Here is a 27710-nt window from a genome sequence, read left to right as displayed (position 1 = left end):
CCTCCATTCTGGAGACGTGACCTACCCAGCGCAGCTTGATCTTCAGCACCGTGGATTAGACGCTGTCGGCCTCTGCCATCTCGAGTACTTCGATGTTGGAGATGAAGTCGCTCCAATGAATGTTGAGGATGGAGCGGAGACAATGCTGGTGGAAGTTATTAACAACTACAAATTCCTTAAAATTTTTTATTCCATTACCAGATAGAGTCTGTACAACTGGACTATTTGTTTTACTGTTCATGAATCTCATACAATTTCTCTTAACATGATGAAAACTACTTTATGTTTAATTCTTAAGGCAGAGTTTTGATTTCTGGGTACTGAATAACTCCAAATTTCAATGAAGACTTCTGATTTTGTTCCCATAACAAATTTATCAGTAATATAAAAGTTAAAAGAAATGCTCTGCAGATTGCACTCTTCTGTGTGATCTTGCTTTAATTATTTGAAACAAAATACATATTGCATGATTCATTTCATGACTAATTTCAAAGTGCATCACAGACTATTGCATTTTACTTCTGAAGTGCAGTCACATTTATAACATATAAATGAAGTGATAAATGACTAGACTTTTTTTTGGTGATGCTGGCTGATTTAAAGATAAATGCCAATCAATACAACTGGGCAAACTTCCCTATTTCATGTTCCAGCAATCAAGTAAGGGCTAATCTTTTGGAGAAACGACAATTTTTTCAACAGTCAAAAATGACTGTTCACTGAAATTGTTGATTGTTTGGTGCAAGTAAAACAATCATTTCAAGGAAATCATAGAATGGCCATTATTATAGAAATCTTGAAGGAGGAGGAAAAGCTCAAAATAATTCTATCAACACTAACATTTTCGCCGTGCATCTTGGCGCCTCACAGTTTGGCGGGCAGCAACCTCCTTTGAAGAAGACCGCAGAGCCCACCTCACTGACAAAAGGCAAAGGAGGAAAAACCCAACACCCAACCCCAACCAACCAATTTTCCCTTGCAACCGCTGCAATCGTGTCTGCCTGTCCCGCATTGGACTTGTCAGCCACAAACGAGCCTGCAGCTGACGTGGACTTTTTACCCCCTCCATAAATCTTCGTCCGCGAAGCCAAGCCAAAGAAAGAACATTTTCGCCAAACCAAATTGTGCGGGTGAAAACTCAATTTCTTACCATTGTCTCCTTGGCTTGTCGTGGGATCCAAAGGCTGTAATATGTATAAAACTGGAAAATATTTTTCAATAGAGTTTGGTTTTCAGTAAATGAATCTAGTTCTTTGTCATACATTTGTAATATTAGACACAAAGCCAATGGATCCTTCTGCACGTGCAGAATATTGGTGAGGATACCAAAAAGGTACTGCAAAGGAGCATCTGAAATAGCAGAAAAGAATGGAAGAATCAGCAAATGACAAATTTGTTCCTTTAGTTGCATTCAAGGGAGACTCATGTTCAAATAAGTTCACGATCTCAGATTAAATGAAAACCCCTTTAGAAACCATGAACTCAGGTTTTGATTCTCACCTTAAGATGTGAGAGGAATAGATTGTGTGATCAAATCTGTTTCAACAACTTTGTTGAATTTTTGGTGATGGTATGCAAGACAAGTGGGGCTAACAATGAAGCCTTGAGCTTATTGGCCTTTTGAAAGATCTTGGCCATTCTAGTGAATAGATTGATGCAGAAGCAGTCATTTTAAAATATAATGAATGGAGGAGACGAAAAGAGAAGTCAAGAAAAAGAAAAATTATTACAATAAGCAGCTTCCTCATTATTGCTAACATGAAGCTAACAGTATTTCCATGCATTTGAATTGAAGCTTCAGAACAAATTTTTGATGAACCTATCTGTATCAGGCAACATTTTAATAAAGCGTCAAACTAGAAATGAAAATATGGGTAGTAATGAAGTTTCTCTGTCTCGACCCCCCCAATGTTCAGAGGCGGAAAGTCCTTTCAAAGATTATTCAGGAAGTCACCTGTTCTGTTCATGCTTCCCAAGATCATTTTGTTCCTGACTTCCAAAGCAGCTGTGACCACTGCACTGAAAGGAAATGTTTGTGCAATCACTTCGTCACTTAAAGTAAACCCAACCTCATCATTCAGACCTTCACTAGTCTCCATAATAACATCCACCATGTCCATGACATCTAAAGAAGGAAAGGTCAGAGAATCATTAAATACAAAGTAAAAATAATTGGCAAAGAATAAAAATCACTGAAACTCACTGGTTTACATAACCGAAGAATGCTTTACTACATACATTGTTTCAGTGAGATTACTCCAGTCAGCAGAGGGATTAAATATTGCATTATAGAGGTCTGTTCCAGCCCAAAATTAAGACCCCACACAAAATTGACCGGACTCTGCATAATTTGAACCAGTTGCAAATCAATCAATGCAAATTTTCTTTGACATCCAACCCAATGTAAATCTGACATATGTAGTTGAGTCCTATTAGGCTCAGGTCAGGTCATCATGCTTTATTGCACTGCTCTTTTCATCTCCCAAAATTAGATAGCACACACAAAATATAAGCACCTTGAGAGAGAGTCTGGGATAATTGTATCCCAATCGCTGCTAAATATGGGTTCACAGTACAGTATTACTTATTACGAGCAGCTGTAGAAAGATGCTAAACTATTAAAAAAAGGAATCAGGCTCTTTTGCGATTTAAGTTCATCGGTGAGGCCAGAGTAGAAGCTTTAATCTGCATATAATTAGACTACATTTATCCTCTGAGTGCTTGTTTTTTTTTTTTTTTTTTTTTTTTTTTTTTTAATTTTTTTATTTTTCACACCATAAATCACAATAGCCATGATATACACTTTTTCTTTTCCACACATTTACAGTGACTTTTTCTCCCTCCCCCCTCCCTCCTCCCAAGCCACCCCCCCATCCCTCCCCCCTCTCATCCATTTTAGTTATACAATCTAGGTTGCATTAATTCAGTTAGACAATGTTGTCATTCAACAAAAATACACCAGAAATTCTACTGAGTCCATTTTTTTCTTCTCTTCTCCTTCCATCAACTTAGGTAATGTTTGTTCCCGGTAGGTTTTCGCTATTGTATTTAATGTAAGGCTCCCATACTTGTTCGAATATTTCAATATTATTTCTTAAACTATATGTTATTTTTTCTAATGGAATACATTTATTCATTTCTATATACCATTGTTGTATTTTCAAATTATCTTCCAATTTCCAGGTTGACATAATACATTTTTTTGCTACAGCTAGGGCTATCTTAACAAATCTTTTTTGTGCATCCTCCAAGTCAATTCCAAATTCTTTATTTTTTATGTTACTTAGGAGAAAGATCTCTGGATTCTTTGGTATATTGTTTTCTGTTATTTTATTTAATATCTGATTGAGATCATCCCAAAATTTTTCTACTCTCTCACATGTCCAGATTGCATGAATTGTTGTTCCCCTTTCTTTTTTACATCGAAAACATCTATCAGATACTGTTGGGTCCCATTTATTTAACTTTTGCGGTGTAATGTATAGTCTGTGTAACCAATTATATTGTATCATACGCAGGCTCGTATTTATTGTATTTCTCATCGTTCCAGAGCATAACTTCTCCCATGTTTCCTTTTTTATCTTTATATTTAAATCTTGTTCCCATTTTTGTTTAGTTTTACCATTTGTTTCCTCATTTTCCTTTTCTTGCAGTTTAATATACATATTTTTTATAAATCTTTTGATTAACATTGTATCTGTAATCACATATTCAAGGTTACTTCCCTCTGGTAAACTCAAGTTGCTTCCTAATTTATCTTTCAAGTAGGATCTCAGTTGGTAATATGCCAGCGCTGTATCTCCCGTTATATTGTACTTATCTCTCATTTGTTCAAAGGATAAGAATCTACTTCCTGAAAAACAATTTTCTATTCTTTTAATCCCTTTTTTTTCCCATTTTCTAAAGGCAAGGTTGTCTATTGTAAAAGGGAGTAGCTTATTTTGCGTCAATATTAGTTTTGGTATTTGGTAATTTATTTTATTTCTTTCTACATGCATCTTCTTCCATATATTGAGGAGATGGTGTACTACTGGAGAAGTTCTATGTTGTACCAATTTTTCGTCCCATTTATATAATATGTGTTCAGGTATCTTTTCCCCTATTTTATCTAATTCTAGTCTCGTCCAGTCTGGTTTTTCCCTTGTTTGATAAAAATCTGATAGGTACCTTAATTGTGCGGCTCTATAATAATTTTTGAAGTTTGGCAATTGTAAGCCTCCTTGTTTATACCATTCTGTTAATTTGTCTAGTGCTATCCTCGGTTTCCCCCCTCTCCATAAAAATCTCCTTATTATTTTCTTTAACTCTTTGAAGAATTTTTCTGTCAGTTGTATTGGCAATGCCTGAAATAAGTATAGTATCCTTGGAAAAATGTTCATTTTAATACAGTTTATCCTTCCTATCAGTGTTAGTGGTAGCTCTTTCCAATGCTCTAAATCGTCCTGTAGTTTTTTCATTAGTGGATTGTAATTGAGTTTATATAATTGGCCTAGATTTTTGTTTATTTGCACACCTAGGTATCTTATTGCCTGCGTTTGCCATCTGAATGGGGATTCCTCCTTAAATTTTGAGAAATCCGCGTTATTCATAGGCATTGCTTCACTTTTATTTACGTTTATCTTGTATCCCGACACTTCTCCATATTCCTTCAATTTCTTATATAGTTCTTTTATTGATAGTTCTGGTTCTGTTAAGTACACTATCACATCATCCGCAAACAGACTGATTTTGTATTCCCTGTCTTTTATTTTTATTCCTTTTATATTATTATCTCTTCTTATCGATTCTGCTAGTGGTTCTATAGCTAGCGCAAACAATAATGGTGATAGTGGGCATCCCTGCCGCGTTGACCTGCTTAAGTTAAATTGCTTTGATACATGTCCATTTACTGTCACTTTCGCTAACGGTCCCTTATATAATGCTTTAATCCAATTAATATACTTCTCCGGTAAACTGAATTTTTGCAATACTTTGAACAAGTAATTCCATTCTACTCTGTCGAAGGCCTTCTCTGCGTCTAAAGCAACTGCTACTGCCGGTGCTTTATTTCCTTCTACTGCATGAATTAAGTTAATAAATTTACAAATATTGTCTGTTGTGCGTCTTTTTTTGATAAATCCAGTTTGGTCTAAATTTACCATTTTCGGTACCTGTTCTGCTAATCTGTTCGCTAATAGTTTAGCTATTATCTTATAATCTGTGTTTAGCAAAGATATTGGTCTATATGACGCTGGTGAGAGTGGATCTTTCCCTTGTTTTAGTATCACTGTAATTATTGCTGTTTTACATGAATCTGGTAAGTTTTGTGTCTCATCAATCTGGTTGATTACATCCAGGAGGGGCGGTATTATTAGGTCTTTAAATGTTTTGTAGAATTCTATTGGGAGTCCATCCTCTCCTGGTGTCTTATTATTTGGTAAATTTTTTATTATCTCTTGTATTTCTACTGTTCCAAATGGTTCTGTTAATTTATTTTGTTCCTCTATTTGTAGTTTTGGTAGTTCAATTTTAGTCAAAAATTCATCTATTTTCCCTTCTTTCCCTTCGTTTTCGGTTCGGTATAATTGTTCATAGAATTCTCTGAAGTTTTCCTTAATTTCTTTTGGATTATATGTAATTTGTTTGTCTTTTTTCCTTGTTGCCAATACCGTTTTCTTAGTTTGCTCTGTCTTAAGCTGCCATGCTAGGATTTTGTGTGTTTTTTCCCCTAGTTCATAATATTTCTGTTTTGTCTTCATTATATTCTTCTCCACCTTATATGTTTGTAATGTTTCATATTTTATTTTTTTATCCGCCAATTCTCTTCTTTTGGTTGTATCTTCCTTTATTGCTAATTTTTTTTCTATGTTTATTATTTCCCTTTCCAACTGCTCTGTTTCCTGATTATAGTCCTTCTTCATCTTGGTTGCATAACTTATTATTTGCCCTCTAATGAATGCTTTCATTGCGTCCCATAGTATAAACTTATCTTCCACTGATTCCGTATTTACTTCAAAGTACATTTTTAATTGTTTTTCAATAAATTCTCTAAAATCCTGTCTTTTAAGTAGCATGGGGTTTAATCTCCATCTATACATTCTTGGAGGGATGTCTTCTAGCTCTATTGCCAATAACAGGGGTGAGTGGTCCGATAATAGTCTAGCTTTATATTCCGTTTTCCTAACTCTCCCTTGTATGTGGGCTGATAACAGGAATAGGTCTATCCTTGAGTATGTTTTATGTCTAGTCGAGTAGTATGAGTATTCCTTTTCTTTTGGGTTTTGTTTCCTCCATATGTCCACAAGTTTCATTTCTTGCATTGATTTAATTATAAATTTGGTTACTTTGTTCTTCCTGTTAATTTTTTTCCCCGTTTTATCCATATTTGGATCCAAATTCAGATTGAAATCCCCTCCTATTAGTATGTTCCCTTGCGTATTAGCTACCTTCAAAAAGATATCTTGCATAAACTTTTGATCTTCTTCGTTAGGTGAATATATATTAAGTAGATTCCAAAGCTCTGAATATATCTGACATTTTATCATAACATATCTCCCTGCTGGATCTATTATTTCCTCTTCTATTTTAAATGGCACATTTTTGCTAATTAATATAGCCACTCCTCTTGCTTTTGAATTATACGATGCTGCTGTTACATGTCCTACCCAATCTCTCTTTAATTTCTTGTGCTCCATTTCAGTTAAATGTGTTTCTTGGACAAATGCTATATCTATTTTTTCCTTTTTCAGTAAATTTAGTAGTTTCTTCCTTTTAATTTGGTTATGTATTCCATTAATATTTAGAGTCATATAGTTCAGCGTAGCCATTTTATATTTTGTTTATCTTCTCTTTCCGTTTTTCCATCATTACCTTTCCTCCTTTTCCATTTCTGTTTTCTTATTTTCAACTCTTTACCAGACAACATTCCTACAACATCTAACATTTTCCTTATTCTCCTATTTCTATCTTCTTTATCCCCAATCTCCCCTTCCCCTCCTGAGTTGCCCTTTATCCCTTGTCGGACAACCACATCTCCCCTCTCCATTTGGATTTGCGAATCCACTCGCAAGCGTCAACTGATTTTGCAGTGACCGCTCTTTTCCCCCCACCCAGCCCCCCCCAGAAAAGATTTCGTTTTTTATATGTCACAAAGGTCACTCTTTTAGTTCCCTCCTTATTCTCTCTATTCCATTACCTTCCCTTATTAATTCTTGTCTATACTTTCTATGTTTTCCTCTAATTACAGTTACTTTCACATATGCCCGTTGTCTCTATTCACTCTTATACCTCTTTACCCGCATACATATCAATCGTGGTCATTTTTACCCTCCTTACCCGTCTTCATCCCTCAGTCTATTTTTGTCTTTACCCACATACATATCAATCGTGATAATTTTTGCTCTCATTACCCGTCTTCATCCCTCAGTCTATTTTTGTAATTGTTCTGCAAATTTTCGTGCTTCTTCTGGATCCGAGAATAGTCTGTTTTGTTGTCCTGGAATAAATATTTTCAATACCGCAGGATGCTTCAGTGTAAATTTATATCCTTTCTTCCATAAAATCGCTTTTGCTGCATTGAACTCTTTTCTCTTCTTTAGGAGTTCAAAGCTTATATCTGGATAAATGAAGATTTTTTGCCCTTTATACTCCAGTGGTTTGTTGCCCTCTCTTACTTTTTCCATTGTCTTCTCCAGCACCTTTTCTCTTGTAGTATATCTTAGGAATTTTACTACAATAGATCTTGGTTTTTGTTGTGGTTGTGGTTTAGGGGCCAATGCTCTATGTGCCCTTTCTATTTCCATTTCTTGCTGTAGTTCTGGACATCCTAGGGCCTTAGGGATCCATTCTTTTATAAACTCCTTCATATTCTTGCCTTCTACATCTTCCTTAAGGCCCACTATCTTTATGTTATTTCTTCTGTTATAATTTTCCATTATATCTATTTTTTGGGCTAGTAATTCTTGTGTCTCTTTAGTTTTTTTATTAGATTCCTCCAATTTCTTTTTTAAGTCTTCTACCTCTATTTCTGCTGCTATTGCCCGTTCTTCCATCTTGTCCATTTTTTTCCCCATTTCTGTTAAGGTCATATCCATTTTATTTATTTTCTTTTCTGTGTTGTTTATTCTTCTTCTTAAATCATTGAATTCCTGTGTTTGCCATTCTTTAAATGACTCCATGTATCCTCTAACAAGAGCAAGTACCTCCTTTACCTTGCCTATCTTTTCTTCTTCTATTTCCCTGTACTCTTCCTCTTCCTCTTCTTCTTCCTCTAGGTTGACCATCTGTTGTTTCTTTGCTGCCCTTTCCTCCTCTTCTTCTTTCTTGTTTCCATTGTCTTCTGTGGTGTCTTCTTGCTGCAGGTGTTCTGCAGCTGTCGTTGCCGGCTGTGGAGATCGACTCCCCAGCTGGTCCCCCCTCCCGTCGGTGTGTTTTTTTGTATGCGCATCGCGCATGCGCGAGGAGTCGCGCATGCGCGGTTGCGCACTTTTACTCGGCTCTGTGAGCCATTGTTGTAGTTCTCTTTCTACCGACCTGAGGTAGTGGGGTCTTCTCTCCGCAGCGGGCCTCTTCGGACAGGTAAGGCCTTCACCTTTTTCCTCCGTTGTCTTCTCTTCCTCTCTTCTTTCCGTTGATTTTGATTTTTCTCCTTTTGTCTCCATCTTCTTTCCACCTTTATATTCACTTTTCTTTAACTTGTATTTCTGTGCCTTTGTATTTTCTCTCGTTTTTCCCGACTTTTCTGGAGAGGGCTGGAGTTCACCGTCCGGCCACTACTCCATCACGTGACTCCTCCTCTGAGTGCTTGTTGATGAATTATGTTTCACTAGCATGAAGGAATAGCAACCTTTTTTTTTTAAATTTTTTATTTTTCACACCATAAATCACATTAGCCATGATATACACTATTTCTTTTTCACACATATACAGTGACTTTTTCTCCCCCCCCCCTCCTCCCAAGCCACCCCCCCACCTCCCCCTCTCATCCATTTTGGGTATACAATCTAGGTTGCATTAAGCCAGTCAGACAATGTTGTCATTCAACAAAAATACACCAGAAATTCTACTGAGTCCATTCTTTTCTTTCCTTCTCCTTCCATCAACTTAGGTAATGTTTGTCCCCGGTAGGTTTTCGCTATTGTACTTAATGTAAGGCTCCTATACTTGTTCGAATATTTCAAAATTATTTCTTAACCTATATGTTATTTTTTTTCTAATGGAATACATTTATTCATTTAAATTTAGTAGTTTCTTCCTTTTAATTTGGTTATGTATTCCATTAATATTTAAAGTCATATAGTTCAGCGTAGCCCTTTTATATTTTGTTTATCTTCTCTTTCCGTTTTTCCATCATTACCTTTCCTCCTTTTCCATTTCTATTTTCTTATTTTCAACTCTTTATAAGACAACATTCCTACAACATCCAACATTTTCCTTATTCTCCTATTTCTATCTTATTTATCCCCGATCTCCCCTTCCCCTCCTGAGTTGAAGGAATAGCAACCTTAATGCGTCTAAATAGCTCACAACAAAAACCAGGATTGCTTTCTATAATGTACAATGCATGACAGAATAGATTAGAGAGATTCAAGAAAGCCAGCCTGTAATTTTCAGTATTAAATTGTTGGGCAGAACATAATAATCATGGATTTTAAATTTCCCAATACCCTGTCTGCAGTCTGGAATGCACCAGAAGGTGGAAAATCAGAACAACTTGATGCATATTTACACAATTTAGCCTGACATTATATGAAAAATGCATTAATTTTTAAAACCTTTTCCTTTTGCTGACTATATTTGTAAGCGAACAGTGGAAGAGCCCGACTTCCCCAACTCCTTTCTTGCTCACCATCAATATTCGAGACAGGCAAACTAACAGCATCAGCATCCTGTCCGTCAAGGTTTGCTTGTAGCACACTAGCTTCTTGTATCGCGTCGGAAATCTTGTCAGTGTAAGGATATGGATTTGATATTAACTTGATCAAAACCTACAAAACGATGCACAAAATGAAATATGTACATATGGAGTAATTATCTGTACACACTACAGATAAACGATGAAAGCAAAATTTGAAGGAAGACTCCAAATTTTACTATTTTCAACTTGAAGACTTGAGTTCTAAGAAGTCTTTGTTGAAAATAGTAAGATTTTGAAGTGAGGCTACCTTCACCGCAAAGATGATAGCTAGTGAATCTGGTGATCCATTTTGTGAAAGATATTTGGGAATGAATAAATGCTATGCTTGCAATAACACCAAATTTCCTATCCCATGAATGAAAAAAAAAATTCAAAGCCCATTTTAACTGCCTAACTTGTGAGATCAATTTGGTCTAATATTTTTTAATGCTAATGTCTCATGATATTAAGCAAGGGCTTATATGACATGTTACTGCATTAGCACTCAGATCCTGCAAAGTGGAGATCTTTCTTAAGGGATAACTTAGGACCATCTATGGCCCTGCCCATGTGTAGTGACATGGAGATTCTAATTTGAAAGGGGAATATGTGCAAGTTCATCTCCATGATGTGTCTCCTATTCCAAAGTGAGGGCCCAAAGCCAGGCTTAAACAAGTCGAGGGAAAGGTAGGAATTGGACTTGGGCACCACAATCCATGAACAATGCTGATCAGACCCTGTGTCAGGTACAGGTTGGTGCAATACAATTTCCTGCATCTTATACCTCACACCACAAAAATTACATAAATCTAAATCAGAAATGTGCTTTAGGTGTGGTGTGGAGATTGGAACCTTTATCCATTCAACCTGCTCTGTACAAAGGGGAGATCCTTCTGGGAGGACCTGGGGGACATTCTAAAAAAAAAAAAATTACAAAGGCGGATTTTCCACATGATCCGGAATTATACTTTCTGAGGAACATTATGGACATGATTTTTAAACTGTCCAGATACCAAGTTCACTTTGTGAAGGTCACCTTGTCGGTAGCTAGGAAATGTATAGCGGCCACATGGAAATCCAGCTCCCAACTAAATATTAGACGACGGAAGATGGAAATGCAGAGTTGCATTCCCCTGGAGAAAAACACGTAGAATTTAAGGGGGAAATATGACACATTTGTTAGGGTGTGGCAGAAATAATTATACCCCTTCTGAATAAAGGAATTGCAACAATCTGTGCCGATCGTGAAATGATTGGGATCAAGGAAGTGGGTCGAGGCGCAGAAGGCGGGCTTTTATATTTTGTTCCTTATCTTTCTGTTTTTCTTAATTTCCCTTAAGGGATTGTGTGACTTTACCAATATTTGGTTCTTTGTATTTAATTTATATAATCTTTTCTTTGTTGTATTAAGGTATGGGAGGCCGGGGAGAGGGGTAGGGGACAAAATTGACTCTATGTTATGTACTATTGTTGAAAGAGATTGTGTTGTTTGTTTGGATTTGCAGGAGTCTTTGAAAATCAAAAATAAAATATTTTTAAAAAAGTGGACTGACCATCTCGCTGTTTCTGAACTTAGTCCTGTGAGGGTTTCACTGGGTATAAAACTAAGTGATTGCTTTTAAAGCAAAGAGAGGAAAGCACTGCATAATGAAACAATACCACCTGCTGCATAGATCCAACTATAGAAGCATAGAGTACAGAAGAGGAAAGGAAAATGCAGAAATTTTTTGATGCACATTTCACTTTTAATAACATCGACTTTCTGTCACTTGAGGGCAAAAAAATGCATGAAGTCAAATCAAGACTAAATTCGTGAACAATATCAATGATAAATGAATTTTTAAAAGATCAAACCAGTACCGACCTTGAATTATGAAGAGTTATATAAACACCAATTAATCACATCACCAGTAAATGATTGTGGATTTTGACAGGCTGCTTAAAGGAATTGAACGGAGGGCTTGAAAGATACACACATTCCTCTATAAACTAAGAAAGAGGACTCATAAATATCAAATAAATTATACTCACTAGTTCAAGAAACAGAATGACAGTTTCACGTTCAGATTCCAAAACAGAATAAAGACCTTTCATCCACAATTCTAATTCGTTCCATGTATATTCAAAAATTCCAGTGTCTTTTAAAATCTGGCAAGATAAAATGTTTTTAAAGCCATGTACAGAGCATTGCAGCACAGTGCAGGCCCTTCAGCCCATGATGCTGTGCCAACCCATGGAAACCTACTCCAAAACAATCTCTTCCTTCCCTACTGCACACCCATAACCCCCAAGTTAAAAGGAGCTTCTGGAGTTGATGTTAAAATTAGAACTATAACCTTCAAATTATTAGAACAACAGTGATGGACAGGTTTTGTTGGTAATTATATTTAAGTTGTGTATAAAATGCATTTGGATTTTAATTCTCAAAACAGTCAAAGGCTGATACTTGCAATTCCAAGTCAAAGAATACATTCAATAACAAATGCAAGTGCCCTCGAAATGCTCAGATAAAATTAGAAATGCCATGTTTAACAAATTTTCCTTCTGATGACACCTGCTGTGCCAGAAATTTTGTGAACCTTCAGCAATTAATCGACCAAGGCCGTTTGTGAGGTTAGAATCTTCGATGGCTCATCAGCACCTGGGGCAATTGCTGGGAACAAGCAGTAGCCCCCTGCTCTACTTGCTTTATACCTACGACTGTGGGGCTTGGTATAACACCGCCACGTACAAATTCGCTGACGATACCACGGTAGTGGGTTGCATAAAAAGAGGCGATGAGTCAGCCTACAGGAGGGCGATTGAAAACTTGGCCAAATAGTTCACCAGCAATAACCTCACACTCAATGTCACCAAAACCAAGGAGCTGACTGGTGACTTCAGGACAGGAAATCTAGATGTGTATGATGCAGTGGTTATTGGGGAAATCAGACGTGGAGAGGGTGAGCAAATTTAAGTTCTTGGGAGTCACTACCTCGGAAGATCTTTCCTGGCCCCACACACCAATGGCATCGTGAAGAAAGCCTGCCAATGCCTCTACTTCCTCAGGAGTTTGCGGAGGTTTGGTATGACATCAAAGAACCTTGCAAATTTCTACTGAAGTGTGGAGGAACGTGTGCTGACTGGCTGCATCACGGTCTGATATGGGGACGTCAATACCCCCGAGCGTAAAGCGTAGTGGACTCAGACAGGGTATCACAGGCAAAACCCTCCTCACTATCGGGAACATTGACGGAGAATGCTGCTGGTGGAGAGCAGCAGCGATCATCAAGGATCCACCACCAAGCACACATTCTGTTCTTGCTGCTACCATTGGGAAAGAGGTCTAGGTGCTACAAGACTCGCACTACCAGGTTCAGGAACAATGCTACCCACCACCATCAGACTCAACAACAAACTCAATCATTTATCGACATGTACTTTTGCACTTTATTGTTCCCCCCACCCCACCTCCCCCCAGTATTGCACAGTTGTTTATGTTTGTCATTTGTTTACACTTGTAGATTGTGTAGTTTTTTTTGCACCACCAATAAGTGGTAATTCTGCCTTGCCTGTAGGAAACCACTTGTGAATTCAGAATACAGTAAAAGCTAGAACAACTGCAGCTGGGCAGATAGTGCCTATGGAGTAAGTTAATGTTTTATACTGTCATTTACCTGAATGCCAGCCGTTTTTGTTTCTGGCCTTTCCCATTTTTATTTCACATCTCCCCCAAAATGATGGTTTTAAAGGAATTCATAATTGGTATCTGAAAGCTGTTAGCCTGCATTAATTATTTTAAAAAAAAATTGTCCAATCTAAATAGTAATAAAAAGCATGAACTCACCTTTATAATAAGTTGTTTAGTTGACTTTTGCAGCTGAGAACTCTTACAGGTCACATACATTTTAAGCAACAAATAAAAAACTGAATTTTCTCCACTATTTTTCTCAGTGATTGTGATGTCCTATAAGGAAATAGCACATATCAGCAACTAAATCTGATAGCTCTCTTGCAGTCTATTAAATCAGACCAGAATATTCAATATGAATAGAATTTTATAGCACCAAATAGAACCTCGCAGGATGCATCTCAGGAGGGTTTAAACTAGTTTGACAGTGGGTGAGACTCATGTGTCTGATGACAAGTTTGAGGCAAATATAGAAATTAAAGCAAGAAAGTTAAATTGACAACTGAGGAGATGAGGAGAGTCAGATCGGCCAAATGTTTTTTTGAAGAGGTGACCAGGAGGATTGAGGAGGGGAGGGCAATAGACATTGTCTACTTGGACTTTGGCAAGGCTTTTGACAAGGTCCCAAATGATAAGGCTAGTCTGGAAGGTCAGATCTTATGGGATCCAGGCTGTGGTGGCCAATTGCATTCAAAATTGGCTTGGTGGAAGGGATCACAGGATGGACATAATAAGCTGGTTTTTTTTGGATTGGAAACTTGTAACCAATCAGAAGTGTTATGTCCAAGATTGTTTGTCATCTCTATTAATGATTTGGTTGAGAATGTATTGCATCGATTGGATTGGGCATAGAGTACAAAAGTTGGGACATCACAGCTGCACAAAACATTGGTGAGACTCCACCTGGAGTACAGTGTGCAGTTCTGGTCTCAAGCCATGGGAAGCATGTCAGTAAAGATGGAAGGGACATGATGATGCTGGGGCTGGATAAAAGAGGTTATGGAGTGACCTGGCTGAGGTATGTAAAATCTAGATGAGCACAGCTAAAGTGAATGGTGACAGTCTTTTTCCTAGGTTGGGAGAGTCTAAAGCTAGTGGGTACAGGTTCAAGGTAAGAGAAGGAAGATTTAAAGAGAACTAGGAGACAAGGTTTTCCATACAGAAGATAGTGGGTAAACGGAACAAGCTGCCAGAGGAAGTGGTAGAAGCAGGTACAACTGCAACATTTGAGGGACATTTTTCACATCATTTCTTCAATCTCAGAGAAAAGGCAAAGTTGCATTATGAAACTAACTTGTCTCTCCAGTGTGAGCATAGTTTATCTATTTATATAATTTGCATGACAACAGGATATCCCAAAGCATTTTCCAACAAATGAATTACTTCTACATTGGAGCTACCATTGTAAATTATTTATTGGTACAAATACTGGCTCATGATACCAGGCAAATTCCCTTGCTCTTTGTAAAAAGTGTGAAGGATATTTTTCACGTCAGCATTAGAGCTTCAGATTAATGTCATCTCGAACAATGTAACATTTATACAATATTACCCAGAAATGTTGATTTAGTCTGGCAAGAAATCTCTTGCAAATTAACGGCGAATTAACTTCTCTGAAGTGATTTAAATCTGATGCTTACCAAAATGAGCAATCATAGCTGATTATCTAAAATGCAACTCTGATTGAAAAACACATCAACTTTGTCCAGAATAAGAATGTACCTGAAACCTGAACCATGCAAACTTATTGGAGGGCAGCTCCAGAGCGAGTTGTAGAATGCAGTGCTGTAGGACTGGGGCAACTTCTTCTTTCACCCCTTTCTCACTCACAATGCCTAAAACATAGGAGTGAAACACCAAATTAGAGAGAAACCCCCATTTCTCTTTTTTACATAAACATCTACTTTTTACTGTCATGTTTATTCAGCTAATTTTAATTTCTTTACGCTACCTGCCTACACTATTTCTTAACTTGTGTACTGCTCAATCTAACTAGTTTTCAACAAGGACTGGGAAGCACGACCCCACAAAAAGATTTTTGTTAACTGTCAGAATCTCAAACTTTGCTTAACTAAAGGTTAGTAAGTTCATTGAATGTGAACTAAGAAATATACCAAAAGCAGATAAGACAAGTAACCATATAACCATTTATGGAGCAGAAACAGGCCATGTTGGCCTTTCGAGTCCGCACCAGTTCACTGATTTTGCGCGCCCTCTTCAGGCATTGGTCCCGGTAGATCTTCATTCAATAACGATGGGTGAATTCAATGCAGGTGGAATCAGTTGTAGAAATGTTTGTGATGTTGGAGGACTAACTGTCAGGGACAAGCCAGTCTTTGGATAACGTGTATTCAGTTATCCACGATAAAGCATCCCATTTGATTTGCATTCCATCACTGTAAACACTCATTCACCTCACCATCAGTGTAGTGGCTAGTGTGTATCATCTACAAAGTCCAATGAGATAATGCACCCAAGGGTACCTCCCAAACCTCACTGCCTTTATTAACAAGGGCAAAGGCTTTTGGTGCATGAGAACACCACTGCAGGACCTATTGCCGGTCCTTCACAACTGCTGCGTATGCAACCCTACAGCAGTTCAAGAAAGCAGCTGGTGGTGTTTTAGCATCAGCCAATAATTCCTGCAAATACTCAAATTAAATGCTATTACATGTGCTCCAAGGGAATGTGCAAAAAAAAAAAGCATTACTGATTTCTTTAATAACGATCCCACCAACTGAGGCTCACAACTAAAATATATATTTGCAATTACCCACAGAAGTAGAGTCATAACCTCAACATTCTTCTGGGCAACGTCCGACCGTCATCCATGGTTCCATAAGGTTATACAATAAGTTCAGAAATCCCGATCGGAGAATGGGACTTAGTTGGCATTATCGGTCGTATGTAACAACTTACATGCAGTGTTTGCTGCATACAAAGCAATTTATGAAGATAATAAAAAGCAAACAACACTGGACATATTCCTAAAGAAGCCAGCTCCTTCCCAAGAACAGCCTCAGCCAGCTCTTTCAGGCATTATAGAGACAGTTATTCGACCTGTAACTCTTCCAAGGAACATTGTGAGGAACTTGGGAATAGTGGATGTGAATGATCCTGATCCCCTTTGTAAATTGGATGTAATTATAGGCTAAGCGTTTACATCAAAGTTTAAAAAGGGGGAAAAAAAGTAGTTTGATTTAGCACCAGTTCATAAAGGTTTGCTCAGTGTATAACAGTAATATGGTGTTTGCACAATGTCCACATCACAAAACGACCAATTTCACAGAATGTATTGTGGGCGTTAAGTGGTGCATCCCTGTGAACAATTATGACACAAAGAGTGATCATTTGCTGCATTTCACTGTTTCGGGATACCTTTTCCCATATGAATGAAGCAATTATATGTGCACCGTAGCTTTACTAATTTTTTTTTTGCCTTTGGGACATACAATCTGGACTGGATTTAAAAAAAAACACCCACATTAACCACTTTCTTCATCACACAGTTGTAACAAGGCCATGGTGTGCATCATGTACAAGATCTACTGCACAAACTCTGTAATCTCTACCATCTTCAAGGACAAAGAGAGCAAGTGTGTATGGGGACAACCTGTCCTTGAGTGCTGTTGCAAACACCAGAACCATAATTAACAATAAACCTTCGCAAGATGACCGTGAGAAGAGACACCCCAACAGTTCCAAGAGCAATTAGAGATGAACATAAATACTGTCTTTTCTTGTGACATCCATGTTCCACGAATTCATTAACATCGTGCTTTCCTACATCTTCATGTTGAATAACCTTCTGCAGTCATTTTAATGCAATGACAAGTGTCCATGAATGATGAAATTATCATATTTTAGTGAGACAGTGTACCCAATTTACCTCCATTTAATTCATTTTTTAAAAAAAAAGACACCTGTTTGTAAGCCACATAATTCCAGAAAACAGATACCTTTGAAATAACAGAACGCTTACCTTTAAGTAATTTACTGAAATCAAATGCACATTGCGAAACCATATGAGAGAGCACTTTCTGGTAAAGACACATAACCTGGAGCACCATTGCCTTTATAACAATAGTCCCAACATCGTCATCCCCTGAATAAAGAAAACAGGAGACGAGTCCAACTTCACCCAGTTGAAACAAACTAAATTAAATGCAGAACAGGAACGTTTATAAATGCTAACCCCTTTTAAAAATATCCAGAATTTAAAATGATCATTGAAATTTATCATTTCATTGCTGCCTTCATCTACACTTTTAAAACAATCCTAACAGACAAACTTGTATTCACGTCAGTGGAACAATCGAAATGTTGGAATTTTGTTCATGAATAAATAACACGGTGAATGCTAAACATCCAGAACATCTGGTATATATCTCTACCTGGTGAAAGGATGCAATTCTCAACTGGGTTTAGGTTTATTATTCACAAAAAACCACCAAGAAGCATTGAAAATCATTACAAGGAGGAAAACACTTCAAATGTATTTTGCTTCCTTTTTCATACATGGTCCCTCATCACCCTCCCACCCTCCAACCCCCAAACAATTTATCTACTATTACATGTGACACGGATGCATGCATCTCATGCCTTGTTGGAAGGAAACAATGATCATTCACTGTTAACTGCTCAATTTTTTTTAACAATTCACGACACTGCTGTTAAGGCCTAAGCTCGTTTGAGACAATGAATGACAGCTTTGACTTTAGTCATCCTGAACCAGTCTTTAATCTCTGTGATTCAAGCAGCACGAGCTGAGAGAAAGCCACCAGAAATTACACTAGCTCAGGTAGGAATAGACTTGAGCAAGGCTTAGGAGAGCAATGAAAATACAAATGGGGAGTGGCAGCCATGTATGACAATCTTCAGATTTTCAGGGGGGGACATGTTCTTACCAGACTATACCTTTCTAACGTTATTTATTATAGATAATGGGAAAGGTATCACAGCTTATGATCTCCAAGTAGATGTACTTTCTCCTATTTTCAATTGAAAATATCTTTTCTCACAAAGTTATTAGTAGTAGAGGAGCATTCTGTTGCAATAAAGACCATTGGGGACTTGTTGAACGGTGAGTTGAGGTGCAATCAATGGGTTTTAAAGATTGGCAGGGCAAATTAAAACAAAAACAATGATATTGTTAAAGCACCTTTAATCCTCAGTTCAAGTTGCCTTGAGACAATAAAGGAGAGCCTTAAGTTTAAGCGAAAGCCAAAGCTGAGGTAGGTCTATGCAAAACAAAGGGAATATTCTCAGTGTTGCCTACAAATTAGGCGCAGAAAGGAATAACGGGAGACAAAGGAAAATTAAATCTTTTTAATAGAAATGAAGGAGTAAAGGTATGGAAAATATTATTGATTTTAAACTTAAGTAAATGAGTAGTTCAATGTCTGAAGGAATAACAGTGGAAAATTTTAATTATTTGCATTCAGGGAATGGAAATTAAGTGGCTATCACTGACATTTCTCAAATTGTTTCAATGGAACTAACCCTTCTGTGGATTTAATGGACGATAAGTATGCAATGGGAAACTGGGGGAAGATGCTACCTTTTTTCAAGTGAGTGGGGAGCAATACAACAAGTCCTGTGTTTGGGTGAATCCTCCTGGTGACAATTTTGATTTGTAATGACGGTCTGCAACATTCACATGCGATTTTTGTTTGCTACAAGTTCTATTGATTTTTAAAAAAAAAAAATTAATCCACACCAGGCCATTATTCTCCTTTCCCACCCCGAGAAGAAAACAGTACCATCATCTTCTGCAACATTTGAATTCTCCGTGACAGCAACGCCAGTTTCTCCTTGCCTTCCATCTTTATCTTCATTTTGTAAAAGCGACTGCCATGTAGCTACAATGCTATTCATGTCTGGCAAATACTGCGTTAAAAGGAGAAACTACATTTAAGTAAAATGTCAACGTTCTTTACATCCCCGGCTGTTTCTTCAGAAATGTCCCAGCTATTTAACAGGCCCTTCTGTACCACGAGCCCACACCGCCCCAATAAACCTACAACCCCCGTACGTTTTGAAGGGTGGGAGGAAACCAGGGGAAAACCCAGACATGGGTAGAACAACAAACTCTTTACAGACAGCGCTGGATTTGAATCCGGATCGCTGGTGCTGCAATAGCACTGCTAACCATGCAGCCCCAAAGCTGAAGTGAATGTAAAGCAGTGGTTTTCAAACTGCCCCCCTAAACTCACATTCCACCTTAAGAAATCCTTATGTTTTTAAGTGCCCTGTGATTAGTAAGGGATTGATTAAGGTGGGATGTGAGTGGAAGGGACGGTTGAGATTCACTGCTCGAGACCCAATTGTTACTGAAATATTTTGATTGAAAAAATTGTCATTGGCCAATTTCTTTTGGAGTTATGAAACCATGCACATAACGAGTCAATGAGGTACAATTAAAACAGTGGTTTTCAAACTTCTTCTTTCCACCTTAAGCAATCCCCTACTAATCACAGAGCACTTGTGGCATTACTTAAAGTGGAATGTAAGTTTTGGGGGGAGGGGGCAGTTTGAAAATCACTGCTTTACATTCACTTCAGTTTGGAGCTACACGGTTACCAGTGTTGTTGTAGCATCAGCGACTCGGATGTAAAGCATTGCTCACAACTACAGATGTAAATGTCAAGTATGTGACACTCATTTGCACTTCTAAAATAGTGTGTGCTTCACATTTCATGTCACTTAATTTACTTCTCTTATTAAATGTATTTACATCCCTCCTCACATTAGTTCATTTTCTATTGGCCAAGACAATTATTCAAAGCTGCAGATGTTAATCAATGTCAGTCCTCAACTAACAACCAGCAACCCATCACATCTTAGAGAAAAGGTCTCTGACCACTCCACGTTTCTAGCTCATGAAATCCAAACAGAAATTTCATTTGATTGAGATTCAAACTGAGATGCATTATTGCAACTAATGTGAGTAAATTTTCCTTTAATATGGTTTTGTTTACAATACTTTCTTTCTATTTTATTTCTCTGACCTCTTTTTTTTTAGTGGTCCACAGAACTCTACTCACTTGAAACTTACAGCTTGGCCAAATCCTCGGACTTTACGACAAACCTTCTGCTTGGAGCCTGTTCGCTTCTCACCTACATCTCCATTAATTCTAACCCAACTCATTTAGATTAGATTCTTGAGTCTTATTGCAATTAACGTGCACCCTCTAATTCATCTGTAGACATCTTAAACCATATAACCATTCACGGAGCAGAAACAGGCCATGCTGGCCTTTCGAGTCCGCACCGGTTCACTGATTTTGTGCGCCCTCTAATGGTCCCGTTCTTCTTCTTCTCAACCAGGGTGATTACAATTTCCTTCAATCTTGCCCAATCCAATTTTGTCAGTCACTGACTACGGCTTTCAGCTCAGTTGTTCTTTTCCCATCCCACTACTGCTGATGGGGCTTTCAAATACCTCTTTTCTATTCTCTGGAGATACCTCTGTCCATTTCCACCATTGTGTGTCTTCCAAAAACTCATCTTTTTGAGAAATTTTGATTACTCCTTGAAACTTTCACAGAGCAATTTGGTGCCTGCTCTTTTACTTTTCCTGATTTTTTTAGCACCTTTTCACTAGTGTGAAATAAAGTACAATCTTTTCTATCTTATTTAACTATATGTTCTAACCAAAATCACATCAAGGCAAAAGGTAATTTGGCCTGGTATGCCTGTTGTTCCTGGTACCTTGCTGAGAGTCTCCCTGAACTGCTGAGTAAAATCTTCCATTGTACTGTGAGTGTAAATTTCAGAATGTTGCCACACGTCCTCATTCAGACAATACTCAATATTCTTCAATGCCCTCTCCAGAACAAACATTAGCAGAGAGAAGGTAGTCTGCCGAACTACCTTATTTGCAATCTGAAGGTAAAGAAAGACAATTTGTTTAATCTTAGATTGATTAAAAGAAACAAGTGGCTTCCATTTCAATAGTAATGTGCATAAACAAATTTGCAAATAAAATTTTAGCCATTTCAGCCCACGATCCCGTGCCATCCAATTTAAACCCATTAACCTACACCCCCGGAACGTTTCGAACAGTTCCCCTGGGAAAAACCCGTGCAGACACAGGGAGGATGTACCAACTCCTTACAGACAGCGTGGGATTTGAACCCTGGTTCCAATCTCTGGCACTGTAAAGGTGTTGTGCTAACCGCTTCGCCAACCGTGCTGCCAAAAAATGGAAAATAGCAGCAAAACACAGAATTAAAATTATTATTTTTCTGGGAGTCACTAAAAATATCCTGCAAGGAAAAGCTATTGTGCAATTCAGTGACAAACTGGAGGATTATGTCAAAATATTTTCAGAATGATGTAAATCTATCTTTATTTTATATGTGAAGATGGAAATTTCATTGGAAGGAAAGGTAGTATCAATTGTTAATAGGTGGATAATTTATCAGAATTTAGTGTCATGAACAAGTCATGAAATTCGGTGTTTTGCTGCAGCGTCACAGTGCAAACATAAATATTATAACTATCTTACAACAATTACTTTAAATTAAAAAATATAAAAATAGTTGTGCATGAAAAGTAAGGGAGTATCTTTGGTTCATTTGATTATTCAGGATTCTGATGGCAGTGGGGAAGAAGCTGTCCTTAAGCTGTTGAGTGCTCGTCTTTAGGATCCTGTACCTTTTTCCCTCCAATGGTAGAAAAGTGAAGAGGACATGGCTTGGGGTCTTTGAGGAGAGAGCCTGCTTTTCTAAGAATTTAGTCGTAAGTCTGATTGTACCAGAGGTGTGCATCTACAGCTTGGGTTGCAGATGGTTTGGACCAAAGGCTGCGGGACCCACTGGAGGTGAATCCTGGGCATTCAGTGACTCTGGGTGGGAGGGAACGGGACTCTCTTTTGCATCTCTTTCTGACTATAAGAGGTGCTGGGTTATTTCTGCTGAAAGTCAATCTTTGCCTGCTTTACGGTAGACTGAAGTAAATTGTGTAATAACATTTTTTGTTTTATTACATTACAATTAAAAAAATTCTAAGAAATAGTGGATGATGGAAATCAATAGAAATCTAAAACAAACACAGAAAGTGCTTGAAATACTGTGCATGTCAGGTAGAAATTGTTAACTTTCAGGCCAAAGGACCCTCATCACATAGAATGTTTTATGAGAGCAATTTCATTAACCACCCAAGAAATTTCTTCAAATTGCCAACAGAGTAAAAAAGGTCAATCCCATATATTTAGGGAACTAAAAACAACCATCAATAAGTTGCAGACAGTGGATGCTTGGGCAGTCCGCCTGGAAAGCAGTCTGTCTTTTCATTCGCCCCACGCTAGTACTACGTAATTATAGCTGTAAGACCAATCAGAGGGTCACAAAGCTAATGACGATCAATTAATGAAAAGAAAATCATTAAACACCCAATAAGGTGCACTTCCAATTCGCCATGATAGGAAGTAAAATGGCTGCAGTGCAGACAGTAAATTGGTCTGTTGTCAAAACTAAATATTCTTCAGAACATAAAAACATTGTTAAATATAGTTTTCCATACATTGATTCCCTGAATAAACATGGCTTTAGTTGCTACTGGAGGCACTGTTGTGACCATCACCATAGATACGAGGCGGGAAAGTGGGATGTATTCCTTTGTCCGGAAAGCCTTGGAAATCTCTGGCTGGGCATCATAAATCTGCAAGGCAAGTTGAACATACAAATAAAATGGTTGCTTGTATCTTTTGATCCTACCTTGGAAAAACAATTAGAATGCAGAGGCTGTTTATTTATTCTGTCTGAGTAATTTTGATTTTAATGGGCCATTATAAGAATCATATAAACATACTTCCAATATGCCTGAGCAACATCTTACTAGTGAGAGAGTAATTGAGAAACATTATCTTTTTTTTTACTGGGGGGTGGGGGGAAAACTAGTGAGGTTTTATTTCAGTAAGAAAGGGAAAGCTTCGGAGTTCACCATTACTGCATTATGAAACGGAAGGAAATTTGGTTTTAAATTTAGACATATAGCAGGGTAACAGGCCCTTTCAGCCCAGAGCCCGTGTTGTCCAATTACATCCAATTGACCTACACCCCCAGTAGACTTTTGAAGTGTGGGAGGAAACTGAAGCACCCAGAGAAAACCCACAGACACAGGGAGAATGTACACACTCCTTATAGACAGCACTGTTACAGCTTTGTGCTAACTGCTATGCTAGGCATGCTGTATATTTGAAGTTTTTTTTTAAATGTGGAAACCCTGAAGCTGCCACAGTACTTCCATCCTTCTATAACTCTTTCCAAACTTTTAGTGAATCAAATTGACATGAATAGCCTATTTATGAATTAGTTGGTGCAGTAACCAATCTGCTAACTATTCCTAGCATTTTTTAAATCTCACTGTGAAATTCTCTTTTGGTACACAGGACTTGAATGACTCTTTAAATGGCATATCAAATCATGATTACTGCTTTGCTAAAAATATAATCCACATACAGAAAAAAAACCACATTAATAATACAACACAAATTTTAAAATTAAATCTGCTGCCATAATCATATGCTCTCTGGTCTCCCAATAATCCAGCATTTTCCAGTTTTGATTTAAAGTTGCATTTAAATCAAAATTGAAAAAAAAAAATCACAAAAATGTTTCCATTTAAAATATAAAAATTTTAATTCAAATTTAGACAGGCCCTTTCAGCCCACGAGTCCATGCTGCCCAAATTAACCTATAATCCCTGATACGTTTTGAAGGGTGGGATGAATCAGGGCACCCGGAGGGAACCCATGCAGACACGGGGAGAGCATACAAACTCCTTACAGACAGCATGGAATTCGAACCCCGTCCCAGTCACTCGAGCAGCGTTGCGATAACTGCAACGCTAACCGTGCCGACGTACACTAACCACCCATTAATTAAACGAGTCTCTATAGTGGATCTTAACCGCAACTTTCCCTTAATTTTTCCACTTGGGTCTTCCAACAAATTTAGACATTTATCCCAGAAATCAGCCACTCAGAACTTTGAAGGCTTTGTGCAAATTATTTGTTTCCTACCTTTCGAAGTAGTTTCATATTGTCCAGCCAGACTGTTTTAACTCTGGGGACAAAAGAATACTGTGTTTCTTTGAAGAATCTGTTCAATAGATCAGGACATACTTTGAAGATGTTCACCATGAGGTCAGCCACAAGCTCATCTTCTGTGGCTGTTTTTAGGCTCAGAAGAAACCTCAGGAGCACCACATTTCCTCCCCTGCAGGTACAATCACAATTATATTCTTAAAAAAAACCTAATATTTTTAGATGATACATTAATGAACAACAGAAAGTTCAAAGGGCATGCGCAAAATACAATTTAAAAGCAAGTTGAGATAATGACCAATCCTTGTTCTGTAATTATAGATTTCTCCAATAATTCTGAGAAGTCATGTATGGGCAAGTTTTTTCTCTCCCAAAATTATACTTCACTCAAATTTACTAAAAACAGGCAATTCAAATCAACATTTTAATCATGTTGTTCCAATTACTTAATTCCAATCGCAATGACCTTTTGTGTAGACCACTGCCTGAAAGTTTTGTGATCAAATCTTCCTTCTTGATAAACTGTTCTGTGCGGGAAAACTGATAATGGTATGGTTGAAATAGAAATAACATTCTGTGACACCGTTAGCATAGCAGTTAGTGCAATACTGTTAGTGCCAGCGGCTGGGGTTGGAATCAGGTGCTGATGCATTCTACATAGGTCTGTGTGGGTTTCCTCCCACCCTACAAAATACATGAGAGTTGTTGTGCTGCATGTCTAAATTAAAAAAAAATTGACCAGACTGAGGACAGGCTTGTGTTTGCATACCCATGATCTATGCACAGTTTGATGTATCACACAAAGAAAAACTGATGGGTAAATTTTCCTCCCTTTCTCAGGAAATTGATACATTGAGGTTCTATTTTTGATCTGCAAATTTGTATGGCGTTCTTAGCCGTATGTGCGCTAAGAACCTCAACACCCAGCCATGTCATGCCCCATGAACAAGTTCCTTTCTGTGAACAAAAAGGAATGCTATTAACAGAGCACCATCTTTTTCTTTAACTTGTACACTCCACCCAGTTCCCCGGAAACATATTCCTATCTTCTTCAGATTATTGAACTGGACAGAGAAGGAAACAAAGGATCAGTTGGACCATATGTCAAAGAACATGGCTTGGCTTTTGGTGTGATTAATTCTGACCCCATAGGTTTAACTTGTTGTAAATGCCCATCAATTTTCTAGCAAATGTGATGTCATTTATGATCAGAGAGGCTTTGTATCTGCTGTCTGGGAGAATTATTCCTTTAGACCTGCATCCTTCTTGATGGACATGGTAAAAAGTTACATGGAACTCAAACAAGAAAGAGGAGAGAATGGTCTTCCTAAATGCAGATTTCAGCTGGAAGCTTTCCGTTTCCCACACACACTACTGATGTCTGCATGGAGCACAGAATAAGAGCCGCCCACTTGGCTTCTCAAGTTGCCCCATCATTTAATGTTATCATGGCTGATCTGACCCAGGTCTTTTCTTTCAATGTAAATTCTCCATTGCCCAAAATTCCCGGTCTTTCAAAAGGTAACATATTTCCTCTTTAAATACCACAGGAGATCTTGACTCCTCAACCCTTTTGGCAAGAGATTCACCAGCATTTACACACCTCAGTAGAAAACAACTGCCCTTCAATCTTATAAATACATTCCTCATTTGAAATTCTCTCACAAGTGTAAATATCTCAATATTTACCCTTTCATGCCCCCCCCCCCCACCCCTCAGGATGGTATCTGTTTCCATGAGATCACCTCTCATCCAATTGTGAATTCCTGCCCCAAACCCCATTTTGAAAACTAGTACTGGGACTAATGATTGAGGTCCACAGAAGGAAGAAAAATCACTCTTTAGTATTGTAGAAAAAAAAACTAGTTAGTTGTGAATTTCCTACTCACTGCTGCATGTACAGCGTGGAACTCCGGTCGATAGTTCCATCTCCCCACTGCTGAGTTGAAGTGAATACCCCAGTGTCACAAAATCATGAAAAAAAAATACAAGCCCCCTGGATCACTTGATCTTTATGGCCCAATCAGGTTCCTGCTGATCTGAGCTTTTCAAATCTAATTGCCTGATTTTCCGGACTCCAATTGCTAGGTGCAGGCTTCAGATAAAATCCCTGCTGAAGTCTGCTACAGTATCATAGAGCAAACATATTGATCAACTACTGTCATAAGCTTGTGAACCACAGTATGATTTAGCTTGGTGATGGCTGTGAGCACGTTTTCTGGACATTCTTTCCAACTGAAAAATGTGAAGTGGAGTGAATTTGACGTTAAGCCACCAGTGAGAGTCTTACCTTTTAGCTGTACCTAGGCTAGAATCATAGAAATTGATGCCATGTTTCAGTGAGCAGCAGAGATCAATCAAGAAACTGTGCACAAGTTCCCGAACTAAGTTTTTCCCAGCTACCAATGGATCTTGGCCTTCCTGTCAAGCATTAAATAAATACAATGGTCATTTTTACATACCCTTACATCGCATTACATGGTATTTATTTTGTCCAAGTGACAGAATCAATGCTGACAAGCTCCTTTCAATTATTTTATCTCCTGTCACCAAAGTTTTCTATTCCTCTCTCCCACATGAACTTCAACATCTCCCTTTAATATATGAGGACATCCACGTCCATGACTGATACTAGATTCCATGGTTTGGTTACACATTTGAATGAAGATACTTTTACCAAATACCTCAATCAATTTTACAATACATGAACTCAGTATTACAATTGGAAATCAATACTATTCCAGATGTTGAAATTTCAAAATAAAGACAAAATGTTGGAAATGGCAGGTCAGGCAGCTCCTGCAGAGAGAAAAGCAGCATTTATGACTTTTCATCAGAAATTATAAAACATCACTGAACTTAGTGTTATATCTTCTTCCCCTTCAGTAGGCCTTACCTTATCCTCACAGTGTTTTCAGCATTTTTTTTTCTTTTTGCTTGGTCTTAAATATTAATCTGATGTACAATGCCATCCTAAAAGTAGCTCCTCAAACTAAGTAACAAACTCCTCTAACTGGCAAGTAAAGAATATACACAATTCATTCACAACCACCAGACTCAGAAGCAGGATGGCAAAATGGACATATTTTTTATTTGATTTTTGTAGCTCTTTA

At 37.8% G+C, this 27710-nt stretch overlaps 1 protein-coding gene across 2 annotated transcripts in view; it reads right to left on the bottom strand.

Annotated features, from left to right (window-relative positions):
- urb1 (URB1 ribosome biogenesis homolog) overlaps positions 1 to 27710 on the bottom strand; it is a 101928-nt gene that overhangs the window by 48790 nt on the left and 25428 nt on the right. Inside the window, exons 8-19 of one of the 2 annotated variants that reach the window (XM_069888752.1) lie at positions 26888 to 27018; positions 24574 to 24769; positions 23073 to 23210; positions 21258 to 21431; positions 19307 to 19433; positions 17527 to 17649; positions 15267 to 15379; positions 13701 to 13820; positions 11906 to 12022; positions 9827 to 9965; positions 1955 to 2125; positions 1151 to 1350 (exon numbers count right to left, since the gene is read on the bottom strand). In XM_069888752.1, coding sequence (XP_069744853.1) covers positions 1151 to 1350; positions 1955 to 2125; positions 9827 to 9965; positions 11906 to 12022; positions 13701 to 13820; positions 15267 to 15379; positions 17527 to 17649; positions 19307 to 19433; positions 21258 to 21431; positions 23073 to 23210; positions 24574 to 24769; positions 26888 to 27018 — 1749 coding nt within the window. The remainder of the gene's footprint in view (positions 1 to 1150; positions 1351 to 1954; positions 2126 to 9826; positions 9966 to 11905; positions 12023 to 13700; positions 13821 to 15266; positions 15380 to 17526; positions 17650 to 19306; positions 19434 to 21257; positions 21432 to 23072; positions 23211 to 24573; positions 24770 to 26887; positions 27019 to 27710) is intronic. The other variant, XM_069888753.1, reaches the window with a different exon arrangement.

The sequence above is a fragment of the Narcine bancroftii genome, chromosome 7 (assembly GCF_036971445.1).
Source record: "Narcine bancroftii isolate sNarBan1 chromosome 7, sNarBan1.hap1, whole genome shotgun sequence".
In the NCBI taxonomy this organism is placed as follows: domain Eukaryota; kingdom Metazoa; phylum Chordata; class Chondrichthyes; order Torpediniformes; family Narcinidae; genus Narcine; species Narcine bancroftii.
Note: the sequence above shows the minus strand (reverse complement) of the source record. Positions and strands in the feature narration are given on the sequence as shown.